Below are 25,246 nucleotides of genomic sequence, written 5' to 3' on the forward strand. Positions count from 1 at the left end.
CAGATCAATGAGTGCATTTTGCACAATTTCTGAGCCACCTGTACATGTGCTAGCCATGGACGGAGCTATGTAGCCACCACTAATGGAAGGGTAAAACTCCAGCGAGTGGTTTGGCTGGAGGCAAACAATGTTTGCATTTCACCAGTCCCGTGTCCCAGCTCTGTAACTTCTGTTTCAGGCAGATGTGTCATCTGAGGTACGAGCTGAGAGTAGGCAGAAAAGATTGTGTAAGATAGGTTTGTGGATTTGCATCCCTTCAGAGTTTTTTGCTGAGCCCTTGTATTATGGGTTGCTAAGAAAATTGCTCAAAGTGCTTTGTGTCTTCCCTGCCCTCCTCCCAGCTTGGTGGGGTTGGTATGTACAGACTGGTGGATGAAGTCATGGCTTGGTCCCAGGTGTTTCTGCACTGAGAATGCAGAAATATATATTTGATATATTTGAATTTTGTGTAGAGTGTCTGTTGCTATACCTTTCATCTGTGTCCTTGCCTTATAAACCTTACTGCATTCTCTGCTTGTGTTGTTTGTCTATAGACCTTTCTCATTGTGTTTTTTCATCTTCATCCACATTTTCTTTCTTTCCTTCATCCATGCTTTATTTTCCCTTCATGTGAAGAACGAGTGGAAATTTCTTATTTCCATATATAATTTAAACATATGCCTAAGGTTGTAGTTTTGATGAATGGCTTAAGTCAGTCTAGCTCTGTACTGTATGTTCACCTCCTCTCTTGGATTGGCATCAGGGAGCACAGGGCTGCACAGTGAGACAGGACAGCAATCTCGCTTGAAACCAATCTCACCAGAAAAACCCAAGGTGATTTAATGTATAATGTGGCCATATACCTGCCAGCAAAAGCATAAAAGCATTTAAGGACAATTTGAACTACTCTGAGTTGTTGTCTTTAGACTGGGGGTTTGTCATCCCTGTGTTATTTCTGATAGCACTTGGAGTTGGGTGTGAATGGTGATGGTGTTTTTGCATTGGTTTCTTATGCACTGTGTGGACTTTCTGTGACCAAAGAGAACACAGCCTACACAGGTTTCTTTTTCTTCACTTCTGTAATCTCTGCAAGAAACATTTGCTTCACTCTTCCTTGGATGTGCTTGTGCAACACTGCTGACCTCAGTGGGGCTTCACCCTAGCACCTTGGTCTGGCAGTTTGCAGGCTCGATTTATTTGCCACCAGAGATGGGCTGTGTTTCATCTTTTATGACAAAATAATTACATGTCTTTCTCCTGGAACACAGCTCAGTTAGATTTTTATATCTATAAGGAATCTGGCACTTTCTTTTTAATGTGGGACAGTATTAGTAATCAAGTTATTACTGGTTAAAAATATGTGGTGTCTCATTTAAATATCTTCTTATCTGATTGCTCTTAAATACATTGTGGATTTTAAAAAAGTTTAAATTATAGTAATGACATACACTGACTTTCTTTTTTTTTATTTGTTCCCTTCTCTTTATGTGAATGGTGTACTCATGCTTCTCATCACTGTTGCTGGGTTTATTGCCAATCATCTAGAAAACCACCAAAGGTAAGTATTTTGTCTCTTTTTACATTTGCGTCTGCTTGAAAATATTGAGCACTGCAGAAGTATTGGCCATATTGCTGTGGTGTGTGAACATCACAGCTTCAAAAAGGGAAAACATATTTAAAAATCTGTTTTTCAATCTTCCAAGATAAAAACTTCATAATTTCAGAAGAATATATTTTAATCCAAGTGACATGCAGGCAAGGCATATGGCTTGTTAAAGCTGCGACCAGGATAAGCCAAACTTTTAATACAGTCATAAAAACATTTGAAAGACTGAGTAAGTAGTGTGTGTAAAACATTTCATTACAAACAGTTCTGTTTAAAAGTTCAAATGCTATTTTTAAAAGGCAACAAAAAGCATCTAGTAATAAATAAACAATTTTTGTTTGCACTTGACAATAGTCAGGCATTAGTAATTAGTGTAAAAGTTGCCAAAGTGCACCAGAATTCACATAGAAAAGACTGTCTGTGTTGTTTGTAGTGCAGGGGAAGGGCAGAAGAACAAGTGATATGTACCTGTTGGGACATGTAATAAAATTCTTCTATCAGTTGATATGCATAATAGAGAGTTTGATCACTGTTAAACATTTTTTTAAAAGGAAGAAAACTCTCCTTTCTGTTGTTGTAATTCCTCCACAAACTATTGTTTTTACAAGAGCCTTCATTTTCTGTAGTGCATCATTTGTGTTCCATTATAGGCAGATAAAGTTATTCTGGACATTATGTAAAAGCTTACGTATGGCCTTGTGCTTCCTTGACAAAACCAGAACAGCTGCACTTGTGCGTAAATGCCACATTATTGTTAGGTATAGTTGGATGGTCATTAATATCCTTAAGCTATAGTGCTGAAACTTATGACATTATGTGGAATATTTACCAGATTGAGACAGAAAAAGGTTAGTACCATCTGTGAAAAATTGGCATTGCTGAGTTTGTAAAGATGTGGTATGAGATTTCTTGATTTGTACAGTTTTTAGGGTACTGCACATAGTTGATTTTAAAATCAAAAATTTTTAAAACAAAATTTTGTAAATATTGGAAGTCTCTTTACCTTTAATGGGCTACTTTATCATCAGCCACGGATAAATTGTTTTCCCAAATCAACTTGGTAGTTCAGAAGCTGTGAAAAAAATTATGTAAGGATATTGGGATGCTATATTGCTTTATATTTTGCTATTCCTGCAAACATTCCATTTAAGTGTAATTTTGTGGCAAAGGAAAGGTAAAACAGTTGTTCTGAGCTGGGATCTGTGAGCTGTGTCCCAGGGTCCCTTCAGATTTTCTCTCCACACTTCCCTAGCCCTGTCACAGGTCTTGTGTTTGTCATAGTGACCAACTGTATTTTTCAGTTCTTTATTTGCTTCCATGGACATTAAGCTGACTGGTGTAGACTCTGTCTGCCCTTTCCTTGTGTATCTCCTGTATTAGTTATCTCCATCAGCAGTTGTAAGAGGGATGTAGGGACAGCTGCCCGGCGAATGCAAACTTCCCTTCCTCAGTTCTCCCTTCCTTTCCTATTTCGGAACCAGGTAGCCTCATAAGTAACCTAGTCTGTCAGACTGACTGCTTCTTATTGAAAGCAAAATGTGATTGATTGGCCATCTCTTGGTCAGATAGAAATGGTTATTAAACATTGACCATACATTTGGAACATTTTATAGCTGCGCAGACAGTGTGTTAGGGATTATGTTCAATCTGGGTAATGCATTGCTAAATGCTGGAAGCCCCAGACTCTGCCTGGCCTATACTGAGGATTAGACTTCATAAGAATAATGAATGTGAAATTAAATTCCTTTTGAAACTAATTATGTAATTTGGCTTAAACTGGCAGGCAGTTAATATTGAGGATGATGCTCATTACCTGTAACTAGTTTCCATAAGTATACTTACATGCATAAACCCTTAAAATTATTATTTCTGCAAGCCATTGATTAGGAACCTAAATGAAAACACATTGTGTGTTATAGAATATTCTTTTGGCTTTTTAAAATGTGAACACCCATTTGGCTGTCTTTCCAGATTCTGTGATACATTACTGCAGCAGCAGACACAATGGCTCCTCTAGTTTAAAACCTAATTAAAATCTGCAATTTCATTTTAAAGCCACAGGTACAGATGAATGTGAGACAAAATTCCAGAGTTTTCACTGACACATGTGATGGATGCATGGACCTGCATCCCAGTTTGCCTTGTTGAAGAAGCCATAACTTCTAGTCGTCTCCTTAGCAAAATAACCATGAGCTCTCTTACACTGCTGCAGGTGTTTGCTGGAGCAATCAAAGCCCCATATCTTTTATTTTTCTTAAATGTTGTGATCACCAGAATACGTTGTACAATTTCTAAGAGTTGCTAACACTCCAAGTATAGTTCTCTATAACCTAGAAATGACCTGCATAATTTACTTCATTTAGGCTAATGTGCATATTACAATGACTCTGGATATAGTAGTAGCAGGATCCAGCACTTCCCAGCTAGCTCTTTCTCATAAATTTCCATTTTTGTGTGATTGTGCTGAATGTACCCAGTTAATCCCTTCATTCAAAATCTTTGCTTTGTAACCTACTACCCTAGTGTGGTAGGTTTCTGGAAGCTCCCTTTTATCTAGCTTTCTCTTTTAGATGCTAGGATGAAGTATAAGATATAGAATCTTGCAGAAAATAAGAAAGTTTTAAAGGCTTGTTTGTTAATTCTCTCTGTTGTTTAAAAGCCCAGAACACTATTAATGAAAATAAAGAATACTATTAAACACCTTCCAAATGTAGTTAAAAACTAATTCATATAGGGTGCTTGAAGAATAAAAAGTTCTGTTTGTGTCACAGATATCATTGTTCAAATACATTTCAATAGTTTTGATATAGTTGGTAGATACACTTCTGGTACAAGTTGGTAAAGATTTTTGCTAAAAAGGCTTTTTCGGTGCCTGATAATGCCCAGTTTGAATATTGGCTATGGTGTCTGAGACTTGAACATTAACAGAACTTGTCATGGCTTTGATAGTTGTATTTACAGGTGGATTAATACCCTTTTCAGGAAAATCGATTCTGGGGAGAAAAAAATATTAAGAGATAAATAATTATTCTGCACACTTCTATCAGAAAAAAAGAGTAATGCCCACCACTTCCATTTTAAGGAAGAATAATCAGGGAAGAGAGGAGAAAGAAAGGAGCACATTAGATAATATTTGGAATATTTAGTTGTTTCTTCATGGCGTATGTTCTGTGTCTTAACCCCAAGTATGCTTCCATTCTCAGTTTGGGATTACTTGTCCTGCTCTTCCTGCACTGGGCATCAGAAAAATATAAAATAGTTATCTTTTTATCATCTTTTCTGTACAAGGGTTATTCTTTTGGTAGCATGCTGTCCTACAGATATTTCCCATAAATGCCTTCTGGATGTAGATGTTGAAGAGCCTTGCTGATTGGGACCACGTTCTTGCTCCTGTGCGCCTTAGTTTTACTCTGTTAATTCCTGTGTTTGCAATCTGTTTTCCCAAAGGTCTCAGTTGTCCATAAAATTGTTTTGGTTGGGTGAATCCTTAAGGTATGGTTGCTGGGAATGTTCAAGGTTGCTGTTTTGTCATCACTAATCAAAGCAATGTTTAAGTGTTTGCCTGCCTGTTTTAATGGAGAGGGGAGTTTCGCTGCAGCTGCTCTGCATGTTTTGCAGATAGTGCATGCTCCAGCAGTTTCTGCCTTTTTGCCTGACACTTATTTTTTTAAAGTAATCTTGTTACTTGTTAGAAGGATTTGGCAAATTTCCAGAACAGTATTTATAAATAGACTAAATCCAAGCCCTGGCCTTTTTATGTTTATTATGGAAACAAACTAAAATGCTATATTTACATTTGTTCTATCTGAAGGCAGAATTTTTCTCTTCCTATTGCATAATCATTTTTGACCTTTTGAAAACCAGTCTGGCCAATTTTTACCATTTTAAAAACATCCCAATAAAATCTGCTTTTCTAGAAGAAACACTTGGCTGCAAGCCATATTTTAGTTTTAAGAGTCTCTTTGCAAGATCAGTGTTTAAATTAGAAGTCATTTAATGATCCTGTCTTCATTTTCCATGTTAACTAAGGGGAAAATGTGTAGGACAATAGATTAAATTGGCCTGTAGTAGTGCTGTATTGACATTTAAGTAATTACACATGAGCATGTATAGCCAGGTAACTGGTCTATGTGATCCACTCCAGATAATACTTAGTTTTAAGGGGGAAAGAATGGTCAGTTTTGGAGCATTACAGTAGGGTCTGCTTTTTTTCTGTAATTTAATTGCTTGCCATTTGATCATCAGAGAGACTAGGTATTGTTAGCAAGTCCCGTGACAAAAATTTCCATAGAATTTGAATATGAGTAGAGAAACAGTAGTTCTTGGATTATAGAAGTTAAGGTTTGTGTTCTTACTGATGACATGGTTTTATGCCTAAATTTGATGATCAAATGCACAAAAGGTAATTTAAAATTCCCTCAATTTAAGTGAATGTCTGAAGACAAGGTGGAGTAACTGCTGCATTTTACTTGCAGTTCAGTGGCCAAACGACATCTTTGACTCAGTCACATCAAGGATCATCTTGATTCATGATGATGTCTGATTCTGTTTGTGCTGCAGTGACTCAGGCCTCCCTGTTATATTATTATTATGGGTTTGTTTGTTTTTTCTTCAGAAGGGAATTCCAGAATTCTTCACTCTTACAGACTAAGTGTTGTCTCAGTATTAAGTCTTCTCTAAGGCCATTTGATGTGTTTTGCTTTAAGCTGGAGGAAAGGGAAGGAGGTGAGGTTGTTGTGCTAACCTGGTGTTACCTTGTGTAATATTTGCAGCAATAGATGTTCTGGGAAGGGTTAGATTGCAGCATATCTGTAGATTATGTTATGTAGTAACTCTGAATAGCTGGGACTTCAAGATGTTCTTCATCCCCAAAGCCAAACGAAAGTGATCCATCTTCATCCTCACCTCAGGATTTGTCTCTAGGGAATTTGCATATTTTGGCTAACAGAGCTTGTGGCTCTTGCTCTACACTGATATGCATGGTTTGTACCACAAAGGAGATCACCTGTTGGATGACCAGGCAAAGACAGTCTTTGGCAAAGTTTTATTAAAAAGGTGGTTTGAGATTTTCCCCACCTCTTGTGCTTTCCCCCAAAAAACCCAAACCAAATAAGAAAACCAGAATCTATACTGTTAACTCATCCACAGTCAGTTTATCATGGCAAAATATGGAAAATACACTGCAGCTTTAGGTGTGTTTGTAGCAACCTAAACCTTCAAAAAAAAAAGTTAAATGTCCGTCATGATGTTCTGGAATGTGCAGGAAGAGAAACTTGGATGAAATCCCAGAGTGTTAAGTGGTTTTACAGGACACTGTTCCAGGTTTGCAAGCCCTCTGAGCACAATATTGAATCTCATTCAATTTCTCGCTGGATCTCTTGACTGAAGTGATATGAAGTCTTTTCATTAGAGCAGGCTCTGATAACTTGTTTCTCAATAGAGCTGCATCTTCTATTTGTAGTTTCTGGGCTTCCTCTACGGAGATGCAGTACTGTACTCTTCGTTTAGATGGATAATCTAATACTATTTATTTGCTCTTTAAAGCTTGTGAGTAGTAATGCTCTTCTAAGTATCAGAAGTGCATCCCACGGTAAAACTTGTGTGTATTGTGCTGATGTCTGCTGAACAGTCATCTCATCAAATTCTGTATATTGAGTCCTTGTGCTGCTATTACCGTTAACAGAAACATTTGTCACTGTTGATGCCTGGAGAAGAGTGGAGTTAATTATTAGGTTTTGTCTGTGTTTTGTAATCTGTATTAGGGAAGGGAGTAAGGAGCAATCTGTATATTATCATTCAGGTAGAAAACAAGTATTGAGCTTTGTAACTCTCATGATTACACAAAAGTATTTCTGCTGGTTATGCCTTTTTACAGCTCTGATTTAGGATCTGCAGAATTAGTAGAGCCCAACTGCACTTACAGTGTCATGCATATGTACTGCTTTAAAACCAAACTCTTATAGCCAGGGTTCCTAATTTGTCTTTTTTTATATGCTTCTACAGGTGTTTGCCTTTGATCACTGCTTCTGGTCCATGGATGAATCAAACACCACAAAATATGCAGGTAAACTATTTTCTGTATGTTGGACAATGTAAATAATTTGAGAATATATGGGAGTTTGGGCCTTTGTTTTTTTTGCAGTTGATTTGGGGTTGTTTTTCTTTTTTTTTTTTTTTTTTTTTTTCATTTTACACTGTGATGCTCAAATGACTTCTTCACAGAGGCAGACTTAGCATTTTTACAGGGATTGAGTCATCTGGGTACTAGCTCCTCAGCTGAGAAGGAATGCAAGTTTTAAGGTGCCTGCGACACTGTTCAGGAGGGGTGATTTTACATCTAAACTATAACTTGTCTTTTTATCACCTGGAAGTGTCTTTTGTTGTTTCTGTCACTTACAATTTCACTTCTGCATCAGCAATTACTTCTGACTGATGCTAGTGATGAATGTGCATGTTTTCAGTACTCTGCATCTCTCTGCATGAGAGGGGAATAAAGCATGTTCTCCTCAGACAGTGTGGTTATATCTCAGATCTTTCAAGTGATTCATAGTCTGACTGTTCAGAACCCTAATGTGTTTTGAGTGATCAGCTTTATGACTCCTTCTTCCCAAAAGCCGGATAATCCAAGTAAAACTGTAATCCTAGCAGTTTTCTCATAACTGGATTTGTCTATTAGTATATTCATATTTTATAAGAGGACTTGTTTTGGTAGACAGAGCTCTGAACACTGAGATTTCAAGGCTGTGGTCCATGGAAAGGAAAAAACCCCAAGCATTCAGTTTGGATATTCATATTATGAAATTTTGTGGCTCATAAGAAATCTTGAAAGATTGTAGGCTTCATTTCCTCAAAGTTTATGATCAGTGATCTCATAAATGAGCTGCCATGTATGTGTATTAAAAATATATCTCTGACTACTGTAGGCTCTGGTATGAAATCTCAAATCTTAAGGACTGCACTATATTTCTTAATTGCCTGAGCAAAGAGAGGCTTCTTTAGGAAAAAAAGTTTTTCACTTGTTCAGCCTCCAAGAGCTGTGTTTGCACTGAACAGGTGCACTGCACAGTATTTGTAGCTCAGGCTGGGACAGCCATTGGAGTGCACAGCACCTTCTTATGTGCCTGCACACCCCTGTTTCCTTTAAAAGGAAGGAGGTGATGATGTGCACCCATATCTTGGCCCATGTGCACGTGGGAGCTCCACCTGTTGGGTACACCATGGCACTAACCCACAGCAGAGACAGGATGGACCCGAGAAACACTCCTAACCAGTTAAACTTGTTTAACAGATAAACTGTCTCGGTTTAACCCATCTCCAGGTGAATTCAGTGGGGTTCTAGATCTATTTATTTTTCATTTGAGTGAAAGCTAGATCTCTCTAGTGTGTTTCAGAAGTTGTAATTGGATTTGTCTTATCTAAGAAATGAAGTTTTATTATCTGTATGTAGATTAACCTCTTGTTGGACTGGTTTTTAGAAAATGGTGCCTCACATCTCCTCCATTTTTTTACTGGCTAGAAAGTTATGAGGTGTTTTTTTTTTGCCTATTCCAGTTAATATTCTTGCCTGAGAAAAAAGAAAACTGAAACTGGTTTTTGGCTTTGGGGTTTTCCCTTATTTTGTTTGGTGGGGGCTTGGGGGGTGTTTTGTTGGAGTTTTTTCCTTGGTGGAAGGCTGTGTGGGAGGCTTTGTGGGTTTTTTTTTTGTTTGGGTTTTTTTTTTTTCTTTTCAGAAATATGCTAAGAATGTGATCTTAAAGACTTGCATACAAGAAAAACAATGGTTTCACTGTTTTTGTTGTTGTGTTTGTTGTATGATCTTGAGGCTATCTTGTGACTGCTAGCCCTTATGTTCTAGAATATAATTAATTTGATACAGTATCAAAACTAAAGTAATTAAAAACCAAACCCATAGTGTTTCAGGCCTAAGTTACTGGGCTGTTCACCTGCTTAGGCATGAGCTGATGCTATCCTATACAACAGTAGCATTTCTTGGTCCAAAAACTTCTTAGGTCCAAAAAACCAAATGCTGATAAGGTAATATTTCAGGTTTTACATATTGTTAATATTAATGCTCCTTAAGTCTGTTTTCACAGCTTGGCCTCAATGTGCATATGTGTTAACAAAAAACAAAATTACAGTAACTGGATTTGGTTGGGATTTCTGATAACTTCTTTGGCTCATAGAACAAACCTCCATTGTCCTAGGCACCTTGTAAATAACCATCTTGTCTTGCATCCAGATACTGTTAATGCTGTAACAGTCTTAGGTACAATGTTAGAGTCCCAACAAGTCATCTGACCACCTGACTTCTGGAGCTAAACTGGTATCTCTTGGATGCTGGACTGCAGAAGGAATGCCGATCTGGAAGCTAGGTGCATTAAGCACTCCCTGCCCAAAGTACCTCTCTGTGGATTTGTAAATTCAATGTCATTGCCAGGAGCAGGGATGAGTTGCACAATTAAAAGGAAATGTATAAAGCTTGAAAGCTAAGTCCAGACTGCTTGAAAATGTAAGAGCTTTTTGTGTATGAGCTTTAGGCTGAAGTAAAATTCTTAGAAAGGACATGTGCGATGAATTTAGTTCCTTGAAAAACCCTTTTATCTGTATCACAGAAATACAGTGAAAGGTTTAACAAGTACTGGGCTGCCCTATCAGTCATTGCTCTCTGTGCAAAACCAAATGTGCTCATCTTGCATTGTGTTGAATGGACATATAGTTGTGTATATCATACTGTATTCAAGATTTAGCTGATTGACAAGTGGGTCATGAGAACACAAAGAATGGTGTGTACCACAGACAATGTATGTGGATAACTCTTCCTTGCTGTTATTTTTTTAATGTCCATAAACCCAAAGTTTGTCCACTCCAGGAAATGCACATTTATTACAGGATCTTTAAAACTATCACACATTATCAGATTGATTTTATTTCTCACTTTATTGATCAATCTATGCTACTGTCAGCACATAGTAATATTATTTGCTCAAGAGTGAGATTCCTGTTTGGATAAACTAAATTGCATGGGTAATTGAAAACAATTCTCAAGCTCTGGGGGTGTAGGGCTGACCCTGAAATGGTATTAGCCATCTTTCTTTTATCAGAGATCTTCAACTTATTTGGCTGAACATAAGGCTTATTTTTTTCATACTAATTTTCTTTCTGTGCTCATGTTCGGGAAGTAACTACCTTATCTTTTCAGCACTTGAAAACATGGGTATTGTTGCTGTTGGCAGCAGAATTGCTTTTTTAGCAATTTTTTTCCTGTTGAAATGGAAACTGCAGTCTTAAATTCTAAGTCATACAGTGATATCACCAACAAAAATATGAGGGTAACCTTCATGTAACGAAAAACTTGTAGAGGGCATCTTTGCAGCTGTCCTTGCAGGACTATCTCTTATAAAGACAGCAGGGAGTCTCGAGTATAGAAGAGAAGTAAACTCTTTACAAGCCTTTGTAGAACTGGTGCTCTGATCTCTGCCCCCTAAGATAAGGGGATACTTTAACAACTTGATATATTGTGTTAGAGAGAGCCTGTCCAACCTGTCCTGGAACACTTCCAGGGATGGGGCCTCCACAGCTTCTCTGGGCCACCTGTGCCAGTGCCTTGTCACCCTCACAGTAAAGAGGTCTCTCCTTATAACTCATCTAAACCTATACTCTTTCAGTGTGGGGGGCTTTTCGTTTGTTTTTGTTTGGTTGGTTTTTACACTGAATATTGATGCTGTACATTTCTGAACAGTTTGTGTCTGTGTTATTCCAAGCAAGGAATGGTTTGTGCTGATCATCACATGCTAGCTCCTTTACTTTTTTTCTGATAATTTTTTTCTGAAAGACATAGTTAGATGTTTGGTGCAAATATGGATCTCTCATTGGGAAGGGGTGAAGAAGAAGTCAATGAAATAGTTTTTGAGGAGGGGGGGAATTTGGTTGTAAGACAGAATGAGTTTGCCTTGATCTGGAAGAGGGATGAGCATTGTCTATCAGCTGCAGTAGAGGTGTTTTGAGAGTAAGCAAAATAGCTTATTACCATTTGGTCATGGCTTGAATGGGTCAGGAGTCAGTTCATGGGTAAAGGACACACCTGCTTGCCTTGAAAAGCTCACAGAGACAAATAACTGCTTGGCATTTTGGTGAAAAGGAGGATATTGAGAAATTCTCAGAGATGAGAACAAAGGATTCTTTTTACAAGCCTGGACAACAGTAAGACCCTGTTGAAGTCTGCAATGAAGTGGATTTTTAAAAGGAAGAAAAGAAACCCTTCAGTTTGGGAAGGATTCAAGAGATGGCATAAATAACTACTGCTGCACTTAGGCAGGTCCATTCCTAGGACCCCCCGCTGTATTGACTTGCCCGTGGATTTTTCATAAACTCACTAACCTGCATCATGTTTGGCCTGAAATCTCAGGTCTATGTTTCTGCAGGCTCCTGAAAGGCCATACACCTGACTTGAAGCTAAACTGTAATTTTACAGGAAATATGTATGCTGACTGCAGCACTTTCCTTTTTAAAAGGAAGCAAACCAGGCAATTGACTTAAAGAACTCTGCCCTTCTACTCTCAAGAGAGACAGTGAGTTGTGGAGTTTGAGCAGACACAAGTGTCTTGTCTACTTGTAGTTTTCACTTAACATTGAAGGTGTTCCTGGTCTGCAAGAAAAATTCACTAGACTTTGCTTCACTTTCCTCAAAAGGATGGGCAGAAGGGAGATCCTGGTGTGTGAGAACTGGCAGCTCATCTGCATACCCTGGGCTCCCTGGCAGCCGTGGACATGCTGTCCTGAGCTTGCCCCTGCTCTGAGCAAAGGGTGGGAGAGGAGATGGATGTCTCTGGCCTTTAGTTGTCTCTAAGATGCTAAATTGTCTTAGCCAGCTGGAAGATTGGGAATTCCCTTCTTAAAGGCTGTAAGGGTTAATGTAGGGGAAATCCTCCTGTTAGGCAATTTTATTTTAAAAATTTCTCCCATTTGCAGAAAATTAAGTCATAAGTTAAACCCCCTGCTTACCTCTTTAAATGCTAGGCGTTTGTGGAAGAAAAGTCACATAAATAAGAAAAAGTATGGATTGCAGGCAGTATAGATTTTTTTAGCAAAACAGAAATGCAGCAGTGTTGACACTGGATCTATATTATTTCTTTTGACTGTAAATGCATATGAACATAATTTTATATGATACAGAATTTGTAATCAGTTTGCAGACCCACTAATAAAATTCAAGGGGGAAGCAGTGTGGTTTCTTAATGAAAAATAACAAAATATCATGGATGATATACTGCTACTCTCAGTGCCCTGCATTTGCAAGTTAATAAAATATCCATATTTGAAGTTCAGCATTTTGTGTTCTTTTCTGTGAGTGCACTTAAAACCAAATCTTATTTTATCCCATGATCATTTGACTGGTTACTGTAAACAACACTCTTTAATGACCCATTTGTCTGTGTTGGTATTGCTGAGCTCTTCAAATATGTAATAAAAATACCGTTTTAGGGTTATATATCGGTGTCTCATTGATTTTCTGTTTGTGACGACAGTTTGAAAATTAAGTATCTCCTGAAAAATAAACCCAGCTTTGCTGGTGAGATTTAAAGTGGATTTCTTCCCTGATATTTATCAGTAAAGGAATCTGTAGGTCATCCTATGGTCATTATGACCATGCACAGTTTTAGAGCACTTTGGTATTTACTTTTTTTTTCCCCGTAGGAAACATGGAAGAGGTTACTGGTTTATTGCTTGTCAGAAGTGGGTGATAAAAGTTTTTTCCTCTTCTGACAACAGGTTTTGCCTTCCACTCACAATCACTGTGTAATATATATATGCTTTTTCTTTTAATATTTATACTCGGCTTCAGTCTTTGCTTGATTTTGTGTTCTTACTCAGCAAGATAATAAGTGGCTCCCTCAGGAGCTGGTTAGAAAGCACATTTTTGTTTATTCTACATTCTTATTAAAATCTTCTGCTAATATATTTCATTCATCAGTAGTTGAACATCCTCTGTTTCCAAGCTGTTGAACAGTGCTCTCTCAGCATAGATATTATAAAATGACCAAATGACCCCTAGTTGAAGAAGTGACTGATTGAGCATGGTGAAGGAAGTGGAGTTACTTCAGAATACAGTGGATTTTCCTCTGTTTTTAGTTCCTATAGTCAGTGTTTCTGAACTGTGTTAATGCAAAGTATCACTATACTTTGGAACTTTAGAAATTCAGGTAGAAAGACACACAAAGACCATTTTATAGTATGTCGCTGCACTAGTTGTTTCTTTACAGGAGAAAAAAAATAGGTTATAATAAAAGGAAAATGAAAGTAATGTACTTTCTTGTCCTATTTACATGCCTCTAAAACATTCTGCAGTCATTCCAGAGGTGTTTCTGAAGGAATTCTCTGGTCTACAGAATGTAGATGTTCTCATAAATAATTGTGTAGCAAGATTTATGCTAGTGTATGCCATTTTGAGAGTACAGAAGTCACTACTGCATCCATAGTGAGAAATAATTTCTCCCAACTGACAGTTGCTGAAACTCCTATACCAAGATGAGAGAGGCAGCTGATCACAGGTGTTCAGAAAGTCACCAGACAGTGAATCTAAGTTTAAAACCATACACCTGAAGGTGAACAAATACTGTCCTTAGCTCAGCTCTCCTTGTTTTGGTTGTACACACAGCTGGTGTAATTGTCTGATCAGAACTCAAAGCAGACAACACAACTCTTTGTGGTGTGCAAATTCTGGGCTTTCCTATTAAAAAAAACCAAACAAACAATATGACTACTTTCATCTTCTACATCTGAAAGATTGAAGTGCATCTAAAATCTGCCTGGCTCAGGGAGAGAATTTTCAGACTATCAAATTCTGCAGCTGATGTTTCAAATTATGGATTTGGCAGAATATGTCCTCAAACTGCTCTGTTGAAGTCTCACAGCCTCCTAATACACATTTTCTTCCTGGATGTCATTGGAATGCTTTTATCTTGGTTCCAACATCACCTTGCCACAGGGGTGTTTGTAATGGCATATGGTGAAACTTGAGGCTAGTTCCCAAGAGAACAACTACTTGTTCCTATGTGCCCCTAATGTCCTGGTTCACCAATGGGTTTCATTGAAATTTTGTTACAGGACTTTTTTGACTCTTTTTGTTATAGAACTCTGTGATTAAATAATGCATATTAATTGCAGAAACCACACAGAAATAATAAAAAATGTAGACATTTGTGTTATTTTCTAAGCATTCAACTTCTGTGACACCTTTTGAAGAACTGCTCAGTTTACAAGATAATCAGCAATATATTTAAACACAGGTAGCAACAGTTTTGATCTTGTCACTCAGTTGTACATGAATAATATGTTTCCATTGGTGCTCTTAATGATAAAAATAATGTGCAAACCTTTTTTTATTCTTGATTTTGGTTAATTTTATTATTTTATACAATTTAAAATAAACAAACCAAACTATTTTCTAGGTCAAGAAGTGGTGTTCAAGTGCCTTGGAGAAGGAATTCTGGAAAAGGCCTTTCAGGGATATAACGCTTGTATTTTTGCCTATGGACAGACAGGTGAGTGTCCTAAGTGGAGAGAACACTTTCTGCACATGGGAAGTGAGAACAACAAAACATAAATATTAAGGTAGATAACATTTAAAAATTGCATTTTGAAATATCATGATATTTCATATATGTCTAGTACAAGCAGTGACAAGTGAATTCTTAAAAGCAGCTCTGTCAGTATGATCCTGGTTGCTACCTGTTGAGGCCTCTTTTAAAATGTGAAAGGAGTAGCCCCTACTGGAGATTGATTCCGTTTCTAGTGTTTAAGTGTGTTCCAAGGGGCCCCAAGTAATGTTCCTACTGAAAGAAACCTTCAGGATAATTTCTCTTTTTGTTTACCTCTACCTTGTCCAAAGAATAAGCTATCTCTCTGGAATAATATGTCATGTTGTTCTGATACATGTTTCTGCAGCAATAAAAAGAGAATTAGAATGTGTTTCTTGAATGAATGAGTAATTAAGAAATTATATTCGAAAGCATTTTCTTCTCCTTTTTTCTTTTAGGTTCAGGAAAATCCTTTTCCATGATGGGCAATGCAGAGCAGCTGGGTCTGATCCCACGGCTCTGTTGTGCTTTATTTCAGAGAATCTCTGTAGAAGAAAATGAATCTCATACTTTTAAAGTCGAAGTGTCCTATATGGAAATCTACAATGAGAAAGTCAGAGATCTGCTTGACCCAAAAGGGTGAGTAACTTCACTTTCTCCCACAGCCTTCTGTATTTTTGTCTAAACTCTGAAAATAGGAATTGGTTTTGGAAGTCCCTGAGAAGGTTTTTTCAGAATGTATGTTTATATGACTTCTTTAGAGAGGATTAGGTATCAAACACCAGAAAGAAGAGGATATTCATGTGAAGCTTGTATATGGAATAGTAACCGGTGTGATTAATTTAAACATTCGGATACCATCCTACTGATGCAAACAAATACTGTATGAAGTACTTTACCACCAGAAAGCAAGACCACATATGAGTAAATTCTGGGGTATTTTTGCCAGATGATACAGGCAGTATTTGTGTAGGAATTTTCATCAGCTAGGAGAAATTTGAAGCTTATTTACAGCTTGGTCCTTATGGTTTATATATCGAACTTTTTTGAATGTGGAAAGGTGACACCTTAGAATTTACTTAGGAATTCTTTCTTCTGTTTTGTCTACACAGGAACAGTGGTTAGGCACTCTGGCTTGGAGATGTGTATACAGGAAGTAGTTTGACAAGACTTGTTCAACTGAGCATTGATATATGTGGTTTATATTTTAATTCTTGAACAGAATTGCTGAAGGTGTTGTATGCAAGTTAGTTAACAAGATAGATTTCAGACTTACTTGGTATGTGTCAATAAAGTATAGAAAATGTGATAAGAATGGAAGCTTTAGCAAATTGCTGGGGGAAGGGTTTTTAGTCTCCTTTTTTTTGTTGTTGTTGCTCAACATTCTTTCTGCCAATTAAGGCATTTCAGGTTTTGTTCCAGCCACAAATACTGGGCTGGGAAGATGCATTAAAAATAATTCATGTATATAGATCAAAACTGGTTAGATTGGTTTGAGTTTTTATTGTTTGAGTTAAAAATTCTAGAATATTTTCTTCTTCCTGTTATAATTAAAAAATACATAAATTGACTTCTGCTATATAAATGGTACTTATTTCATATTAGGGTAAATTTTGGATATCCATGCCAATTAGTAGATTGTGCATGAAGTGTACTTTATTCCACAGGAGTCGGCAGTCCCTCAAGGTTCGAGAGCACAAGGTGTTGGGTCCATATGTCGATGGCCTGTCTCAGCTGGCTGTTACAAACTTTGAGGTAAATCTAAGCCAGGGACAAGTTTATAAATAACATCTATGTACACGAGCAGTAGGAGTCTCAGAAGAGGTAAACTAATGTCTATTCAGATATTTTGGTTCTTGAGTGATCATGGCCTCTGGCCTTATTGGCCGTAATCACTGGCCTATTAGCCACATATGGCCGAAGATCTTTAATTCTTCAGGAATATTTATTTCATGTGGAAGCATTGGGTTTGCCCTTATATTGTCAGTTACAAATATAGCAGTGGTAACTCATTAATTGGCAGTTCCACTGCATATAATATATGCCATGAACACTACATTTGCTTGACATAGGAAATACAAGGATTCTAAAATAAGGATATTAGTCTTCCAGCATGAATTTGACTTTGAATACTGCATTCTATTTTATATATGTGTGTATATAGGTAATTCATAACTTAAATCAAAACAGCATCTAAGCCCACTTGATTTACCACAACACATTCAAATAAATTAGTATTGTAGAAGGCAATGAACCACTGTAGGCACAATGGAAATAACTAAAACAGTGCAGTTTTATGAATTGTGTAGGACTTTCTTTTTATGAATAAACTGACTTGGAAATCTGATTTGGAAGTGTTTTTTAAAAAAAGTTAATTATTTTTGTAGTGTTATGTCCTACTTTTTATGTTTCAGGGTTTTTAAAACTTTTCTGCAGCATCTGTGCATATTATGCTGTTACAAAAACTGCTTTTACAGCTTCTATGGTGAATTGGTTAGTTTGAAAGCACACCTCCTTTGTGGAAATTCTGTTATGTGTTGTTCATGCTTAGGTTGTGGAAGTCTCAGTAAGCACATATATCAGGCTCAGCATAGTCATCTTTGTCTTGTACAAAGGTACAGGTTGAAGTGAGGTAACGTTTTGAGCCAATTAAGTGAAGATAGCATTAGTGCAGGTCGGTAAAGAGATGCCCTGTGTTCACTTGTGTAAGTGAATCCGTGCTGGCCTGATTCCTGGCATTGCACAATATGATTTGTGATGTGGATGTCAGCAATATATTTCAGCAGCAGATAAGGAAAAGGTGAACTGACTGTAGTTGCTGGGCTTTAAGTGCAGCACTTAAAACAAGGATATGATTTAACATTGTTCTGTGGATTTATATGCCTCTGTAGCAATACAGCTCAAAATGTGCAAAGAATTTTCTCATTACTTCTACCTTCCCTTCTTCCTCTGTCCCACACACCCTTCCATCTAGATGGGGATTTTGTTTAGCAAGCACAATACTTTGCTTTTATCCTAGCATCCCGTTTTACTCTTTTTGCTCTAGGATATTGAGTCACTGATGTCAGAGGGAAACAAATCACGAACTGTTGCTGCAACCAACATGAATGAAGAAAGCAGCCGCTCTCATGCTGTGTTCAATATTATAGTGACTCAGACACTGTATGACCTGCATTCTGGTGTACGTATTTCTGTTGATTAATTCATGAAGTTGTAGTGGATTCTTCTTCCTTTCTCTTCCACATACTTTATCTGTTTAACTGTGTTTTGACTTTTGATGCCGTGGAGTCCAGTAATCAAGATTGAGAGAACCCTGGAAGAGTGAGGAAGCACACCACATAAAACAAACAATTGGATCACTTTCTAAGATTATGTTGACACCATTAAACTTTCTTAGGTCTTAACTGTTACTGGAGTTAATGTGTTTTAATGGCTTACTCTGCCATAAAGTGATTGATGTTACCACATGACTGATTCTGGTTCCTTGGTGCTTCAGGCCTTTACTAGAAAATATATGGGTGACTTTCAAAGATCTGTAAGACCTCTGACAATTCCTTCATGTCTCATGTCTCAAATGTGATACTTTAAGCCACATTATTATGAAAATAGTGTTTCATGGTGCCAGTGTCAAGCATGTTGGTGCTTCATGCCAGTGTTTCTTAGCTGTTGTTCTCCCATGTCCCATCTGTGCAGAATTCTGGAGAGAAGGTCAGCAAGGTCAGCCTGGTGGATTTGGCTGGGAGCGAGCGAGTGTCCAAAACGGGAGCTGCAGGAGAGCGCCTGAAGGAAGGCAGCAACATAAACAAGTAAGACATCGGCATACGCAGGCTGCAAGCTCTAATCTTGAAGGAATCACTGTTGGTTCCCTGGCCACCTCTTGGTGTGCTTGTCACAAGTCAGCTCAAATGAGCTTCATCAGAAGCAGTTCAATATGGCTCTTTCAGCTGCTCTGTGCTGAGAAGCATGTGTTTCCTGACATTGGCATAGGGATCCTGATTCATACTTGACTCAGATGAAGGCTATATGAATTTTATCTGGAAAAAGTGACAGCAGTGCTCTTTAATTAAGCATATACCTTTTGTGATTCATTTATACACCCTGTCCCCAGGCTCATGTGTTTGTCTCATCATCTGCTCAAGGAAGAATGCAAAGTTGCAGAGTTGAATGGCTTTGTTCCAACATGAATTAAAATATGTAAGGGTATAATGCACAGTTTGAGAAAATCGGATCAGAATGAAGCTGTGTTGGTTTAGCATTGCCTTGGGCATTTGTGCTCAAGTAATGACAAGTTTCCAAGCATGTTTTTAGCCATAATTACTGTGCTATTGTCCAAAAGCAAGAATGTAGCGCACTATTACTGCTGTCTAAAATATACTAATTTTTTGGGGAAAAGAGAGTGTAACTGTTACATTAAAAGGTCCTGCTTTTTCAATTTATTTCAAAATGTTACAAAATGTTTTGGTTTTTTATGTTAACAATGACAGTACAGTGTGTGTATGAGCAGCACACATACTTACAATGATTCAAATTTACCTCTTGTTAATTTAAACATATTTACTCTTTCTAGCTTACTTTCTAATCTACTTTGTGTCTAATGTGTCATATTGGTAGCCACATTGGCAAAGTTCTTATGAAACAAAATGATGTGGCTGTCTTTGCCTAATGGCAGATACTGTAACCTTACCCCACAGGTTCCTAGTTAAATTGAGATTGCTTTTACTAGAAACTATATTTGTATTTTACATAAACAAAGGTGAAATTAAATGTTTCTTTCTAATTTTTGGAAAAGAATTCAAATGCCACTTCTCCCAACAGCAATTAATAAATTACAAATATAACTATGGATACAGAAAGACTTCAATTTTTTTTTCCCCTTTTAGGATCTTTATTCAGTGTTAAACTTGTACGGTATCAATGCAATAGGAGAGGGTTGTTTGGCCTATGCTGAACCTCTGACATTACAGAACTTCAGATAAAAGCACCAAACATGTCTGTAAAAAGTTTTTTAAAAAGAAAACTAGGCAGCTCTACATTTTCTATTCAATTAAATTCTTATATGATATAAATCTGTAATACTTAGTCCATTTATTTAACATTCTCTATTTGAAATCTCTTTTGGAACTGATAGGCGAAAGAGACTTCTTAGTGCTTGGTGTCCTCTGTTAGAGTTTTGCTGTTGGAGCTTTAATGAAGTCTAACTTTTTTAAGCCTAAAAATAGATGTACATGTTTAGTCAGACTAGTTCTTTGGAGGACATTGTGTGCAATCTTCTTTAGGGTACGATGCAACTTAGTCATTAGGGAAAGATAATAATTTTTTTCTGGAGTACTACATGGTAGAGTATATTTAAACCTTACTATGTCAGCTCCTTTTCTTATTATAGTTCTTTTATAAAAAAACCCAGTAACATATATCAGTGGCATGTGTTATGTTTAATGAGATAAAAAATGGAGCTGCTGGCAACTAAACTTGCTGCTAGTTTTATGTTTTATTGCCTTGAAGAAGAATGTGGAAATAATGTGCCTGTTTATTCAGTGTATGTACCGTTTGTTTCTCATGAAAACTGACTAGAGCTGTGGCTAGATGCAACCTTGGTCCCACCTAGTTGCTAGATGCAACCTTGCAACTTTTCCTGTTGAAAACATTCTTTCCTGTCTTGGGGACAGCATGTTTCAGAGTGGGGCTGCTCTCCCACTTACTGAAGCAACTGCGAGTTGTGTCATTTTGCGTCAACATTTCCCTCAAGTATAGAGATGACTTCTGTTTTTTTTCTCAGAGCTGGTGCAGAGTTACCTTAGTAAAGGAGGTTTTTGGGAGATGTGCCATACCTCATAGGAAAGCTGGATGTGCTCCTTCCTCTCCAGGATGTGCTAGTTCCCATACCCAGTGCAGAAAAGGAGGTGCTTAACAACTCTTTGTGGTGTAGTTAAAGAACTTCCAGAACACAGTAGTAGGAGGAGGCAGAATAAACAATCTGTTAATTAATGGCTACCAAAAAAGATGCTTTCTGTGAGCAGTCTGCAATTTTACCTCTGATTAGTAAAATCATAGCTGTTGTCATTTTAACTATTGAATGCAAAAAGATGATGTGGATGGGGGCAAGGAATGGGTTGGGACAGGTCTGGCTCCAAGCTGATTTGAAGGAAGTTTTTAGTATTCAGAGCTAACTAATAGAAAAGTGGATTCTGCTCATTGAAGTATTTGGTTCTAAATTGTACAGAAGTAGCTTGAATGGGTGTCACTTAGGGACAGAGTTGTTTCCCTGTGATGTGCAAGTGCCACTTCCTTTTGAATGCTGCTGGTTCAGGCCTGTGGTGTGAGTGTGCAAGCTTCCCACTGCCCACTAGCAAGGACAGCCTGGTGCCTGAGGAACAGGGACAATGAGAATAGACAGTGTGCAGAAATAGCACTTTCCTGTAATCTTGCAGCAAGTCCACTGTGTTTCTTCTGGGGTGACTCAGTCTGCTGTGTGCTGTGGGCTTAGGACTTCTGGTTGATTCATTATATAAGTACCGTGAGATAGGATCAGAGTAATGACAGATCTGATGCATCATCCAGTAAAAAGAGATGGCAGCTGATGAGTCTTGTAATTATTTTGTTGGCCAGCCATTCCTTTTGCTGCTTCCCTTAAGGTCTTTAAACAGCTTTTATTATGAAATCTCAAGCAAACTACATAAACTATTCCAATTTGGCTTTTATTGCAGATGTTACTCTTAAAATAAGATCAGTATTTATAAGAGGGATTATGTTATCACATTTTTTAATCCCATGTTAATAAACTGTACCCTATAATTTTCTTTTTATTAAAATACAGTACCCATAACTCAAATTGGTGTTGCAGCCCAGTTGGGAAATAGTTTTCAAACACAGGTCTTTTTGAATCCCTGTTCATCCTACTTCCCTTCTGACTGTCCATTTCTTCCCCCTCCCTCAGGGTTTGGCTTTGGTTTTCACTTTTCCCCTCATTTAAAGAGAGAAAGAGGAATCAGAGGAAAGTAGTCTAGGGTAGTTTTTTAGTTTTATGTTCCTTGGACTCCGTTAGGAGTGTGCTGGTGGTGCTTTTCAGTTGTGCTGCAGGAGGTTGCTGTAGAGCAGCGTGGAGCATCCTACTGTTTGCTCTTGCATGTTTAGCATGCTGTCATCTCTCTGTGGAGATCAGAGGCTGGAGGCAAAAACGAGTTCTCCTTTTTCTATCCTCCCCTCACAAGCATTCAGTGGTTATTGGGCTTTTCTTTAGGCTGCAAAACTAAACTTAATTTTCTATTTTTGCTATGAGTTTTTCAGAGGTGAAATCAGAAAGTTATACTACAGGCAAATTTACAAAATAGAGTGCTCTCTTGGGAGTTCAGATTACCTACCTAGCCTTTCCTTAAATTTCTTTTAATTTTGCTCCCAGGTCTGTGCTGTGTTTATATGCAATATTGCATACCTTTTGTGGCACATGTAATGGTTCTTGTTAACTTACCCTTGGATATCTTCCTTAAAATACTCTTCTGCAACATTTTTGTCATTTTCTAAGTGCTATTTCTGAACCAGTGGCGGTTTCAAGCAGCACTGAAATCTCTGTTATAAATATGTGCAAATGCTGCCTATAAACCAAAATAGTATTACTTCTTTGAAAAAAAACATAAGAGACTGCAGTGGAACAGTACAATTAAAGATTTATTTGACTATCTAATTGCAATGCTGCTAAAGCTTTTTCCTTGGTACTTATAGAGAGTAGCTGGATATTTGAGCTGGAGTGTGACAGACCCAGAATTCTCTTGGGCTTCAGCGATGTCTCCTTTAGGCATGTGTTTAATGTTCTCAGGCTCCTCAACAAGCTCATTATCTTAAACATACTCACCCCAAGAGCCCTGATGTCACTTAAAATTTACACAGGGTTGTATAAGAATTGCATAATATAGTGCACATATGCTTTGAATGGATTGCTGGCAGAGTTACCCCTGTTGGTAGAAGCTGTACCAAAATGCATGAGTTGGCTATTTTCTTCAAGTTTCTAGAGTGTTTGGGATTCAGCTGTCTGCTAAGCAATTTGGGGGCTTTTCTCTTTCACACTGGTGCAGCACCTGTGTAAGTGGGAGATTGTTTGGTCTGTGCCCCCCAGAAGAAGCTGCTGAGGCTTTACCTCAATTATAACCCAACCCATTTGTCAAGGGACCTCCTAATCTGCCTCTTCTGATCAGCAGCCTTCTATGGCTGGTCACTGCTTCACCAGGCAGATGAGTACTCCTGGGCCATAGCTGGATTTGTTCTGAGGATGCCTCCTTATGGCTGGAGAATTGTTTCGTTTTAGCTGGCATTTGAGTCAGCGTTCTTAAACGCTGTTCCCAGAGCCAGGGGTTCTTGCTGTGCTGCCAACGCTGACTTGTAACACTGTCACGAGACTGCTCCAAATCAGAAGGATTTTTATCCTCTCAGAAGAGGTAGATGTCTAATCAAGGACAGTGATTTTTCATATACTGAAGCAGTCTATTTTAGAGTTTTCAAACTATTCTAAATATTTCAACATAGTCTCAGTCTTTCTGAAATATGATCTTAGTGCCACCTACAATGAAACACTGTCGATACCAGTTTTTTTCCTCCAAACATATAACTTTAAAGAAATACACTGCATTGTTTGGAGCAGGGCATTGGGCTAGCTGATCTCCTGTGGCCATTTCCAACTTAAATTATTCTATGATATTTTAAAAATTGGATGTGAAGTTCTGCAGAGCAATCCCTTTTTTCTGTGTTTTATTAAATCTGCATTTGGAATATGTATTAAAGCTGTTTTGGTGTTTTGCATTTATAGATCACTTTCAACACTGGGCTTGGTTATATCATCACTTGCTGACCAGGCAGCAGGAAAGGGGAAAAACAAGTTTGTGCCTTACAGAGACTCTGTACTCACTTGGCTTCTCAAGGTAATTTATATTTTCTGTCCACCATGTTCACAAGATGTCAGCTTACTCATTTGTAGGATCATTGTAATATGCCTCTGTACATGGACTTCCCATCTTTTTTTTAAAGAATTGAGTGAAGGTGCTGTCATAGCTATGTTATTCCAAGTAATATGGACAGCTAAGTGTATCTTGTGTTAATTCAATGCAAAATCCTACTTGAATATTTTCAGTTGTAATAGAATCAAAGGTTGTAGAGGTGGCTAGAAATGTTTATAGAACACACAGATTAGTTTATATCCAGAGTACATTTCAGTGCCTAAATAGTACTTTCAGAGCCTTTATTAAGTATTTTAAGTCTCTTTGTGAAGACACTGTATAGTCTCAGAACAATTTTTAACTCCTGAACTTTGTGTGGCTGCTCTACAGGACAACTTGGGAGGAAACAGCCAAACTGCCATGATAGCCACAATTAGTCCAGCAGCAGACAACTATGAAGAAACGCTCTCAACTCTGAGATATGCAGACAGAGCCAAAAGGATAGTTAATCATGCTGTGGTGAATGAAGATCCAAATGCTAGGGTCATCAGAGAATTACGTGAAGAAGTTGAAAAACTGAAAGAACAGCTCTCACAAGCTGAGGTAACTTTATACACAGTACAATGTAAAATGAGTTTCTCAAATGTCACATTCTGGGAGACCCAGCTTTCTTACAAAACATGGAAAGGAAGAGTCTTGCACCCATTCTTTTTTCTTTCTTTCCTTTTTTAAAAAAAATAATTAACCCTTTTTCCTGAATCCAACATAATATCTGCTTATCTTTAATAACTTTTAAATGAGGACAACAGTGTACTGATGGTGACTCTTTTCAGTTCTTGAGGAACTCAAGGCCAAGCAATAATTGATGCAGCACAAATAAGGACTAGATTACATCTTCATTGTGTAGGCTCATTTATTAGCAGATTTTTTTTTTTTTTTTACATTGCTGAACTATATGTAATGTCAGTTGGAAAAGTGTGAAAAGCCATAAATCCATTATTGGACAATAAAATTCAGGGGACATGTCTCTCTGACATTTGTGAAAATCTATTAAAAATTGTCAGAAATGCAACACTGAAAACCATCAACAATTTGCTTCACTGCCTTAATAGTTGACACAGTATGATTGATGCTTATCTTAGATTTATACTCTATTTGAAGAA

At 37.6% G+C, this 25,246-nt stretch overlaps 1 protein-coding gene across 1 annotated transcript in view; it reads left to right on the forward strand.

The window, feature by feature from the left end:
- The first annotated feature begins 1,528 nt into the window (after positions 1–1,528).
- LOC128809484 (kinesin-like protein KIF13A) overlaps positions 1,529–25,246 on the forward strand; it is a 65,308-nt gene continuing 41,590 nt past the window's right edge. The window contains exons 1-9 of the mRNA XM_053981508.1: positions 1,529–1,537; positions 7,589–7,649; positions 15,034–15,126; positions 15,621–15,801; positions 16,830–16,917; positions 18,209–18,343; positions 18,856–18,968; positions 23,957–24,068; positions 24,474–24,686. Of these exons, the coding sequence (XP_053837483.1) occupies positions 7,619–7,649; positions 15,034–15,126; positions 15,621–15,801; positions 16,830–16,917; positions 18,209–18,343; positions 18,856–18,968; positions 23,957–24,068; positions 24,474–24,686 (966 nt within the window). The 5' untranslated portion in view covers positions 1,529–1,537; positions 7,589–7,618. The remainder of the gene's footprint in view (positions 1,538–7,588; positions 7,650–15,033; positions 15,127–15,620; positions 15,802–16,829; positions 16,918–18,208; positions 18,344–18,855; positions 18,969–23,956; positions 24,069–24,473; positions 24,687–25,246) is intronic.

This window comes from Vidua macroura, chromosome 1 (genome assembly GCF_024509145.1).
Source record: "Vidua macroura isolate BioBank_ID:100142 chromosome 1, ASM2450914v1, whole genome shotgun sequence".
NCBI lineage: Eukaryota > Metazoa > Chordata > Aves > Passeriformes > Viduidae > Vidua > Vidua macroura.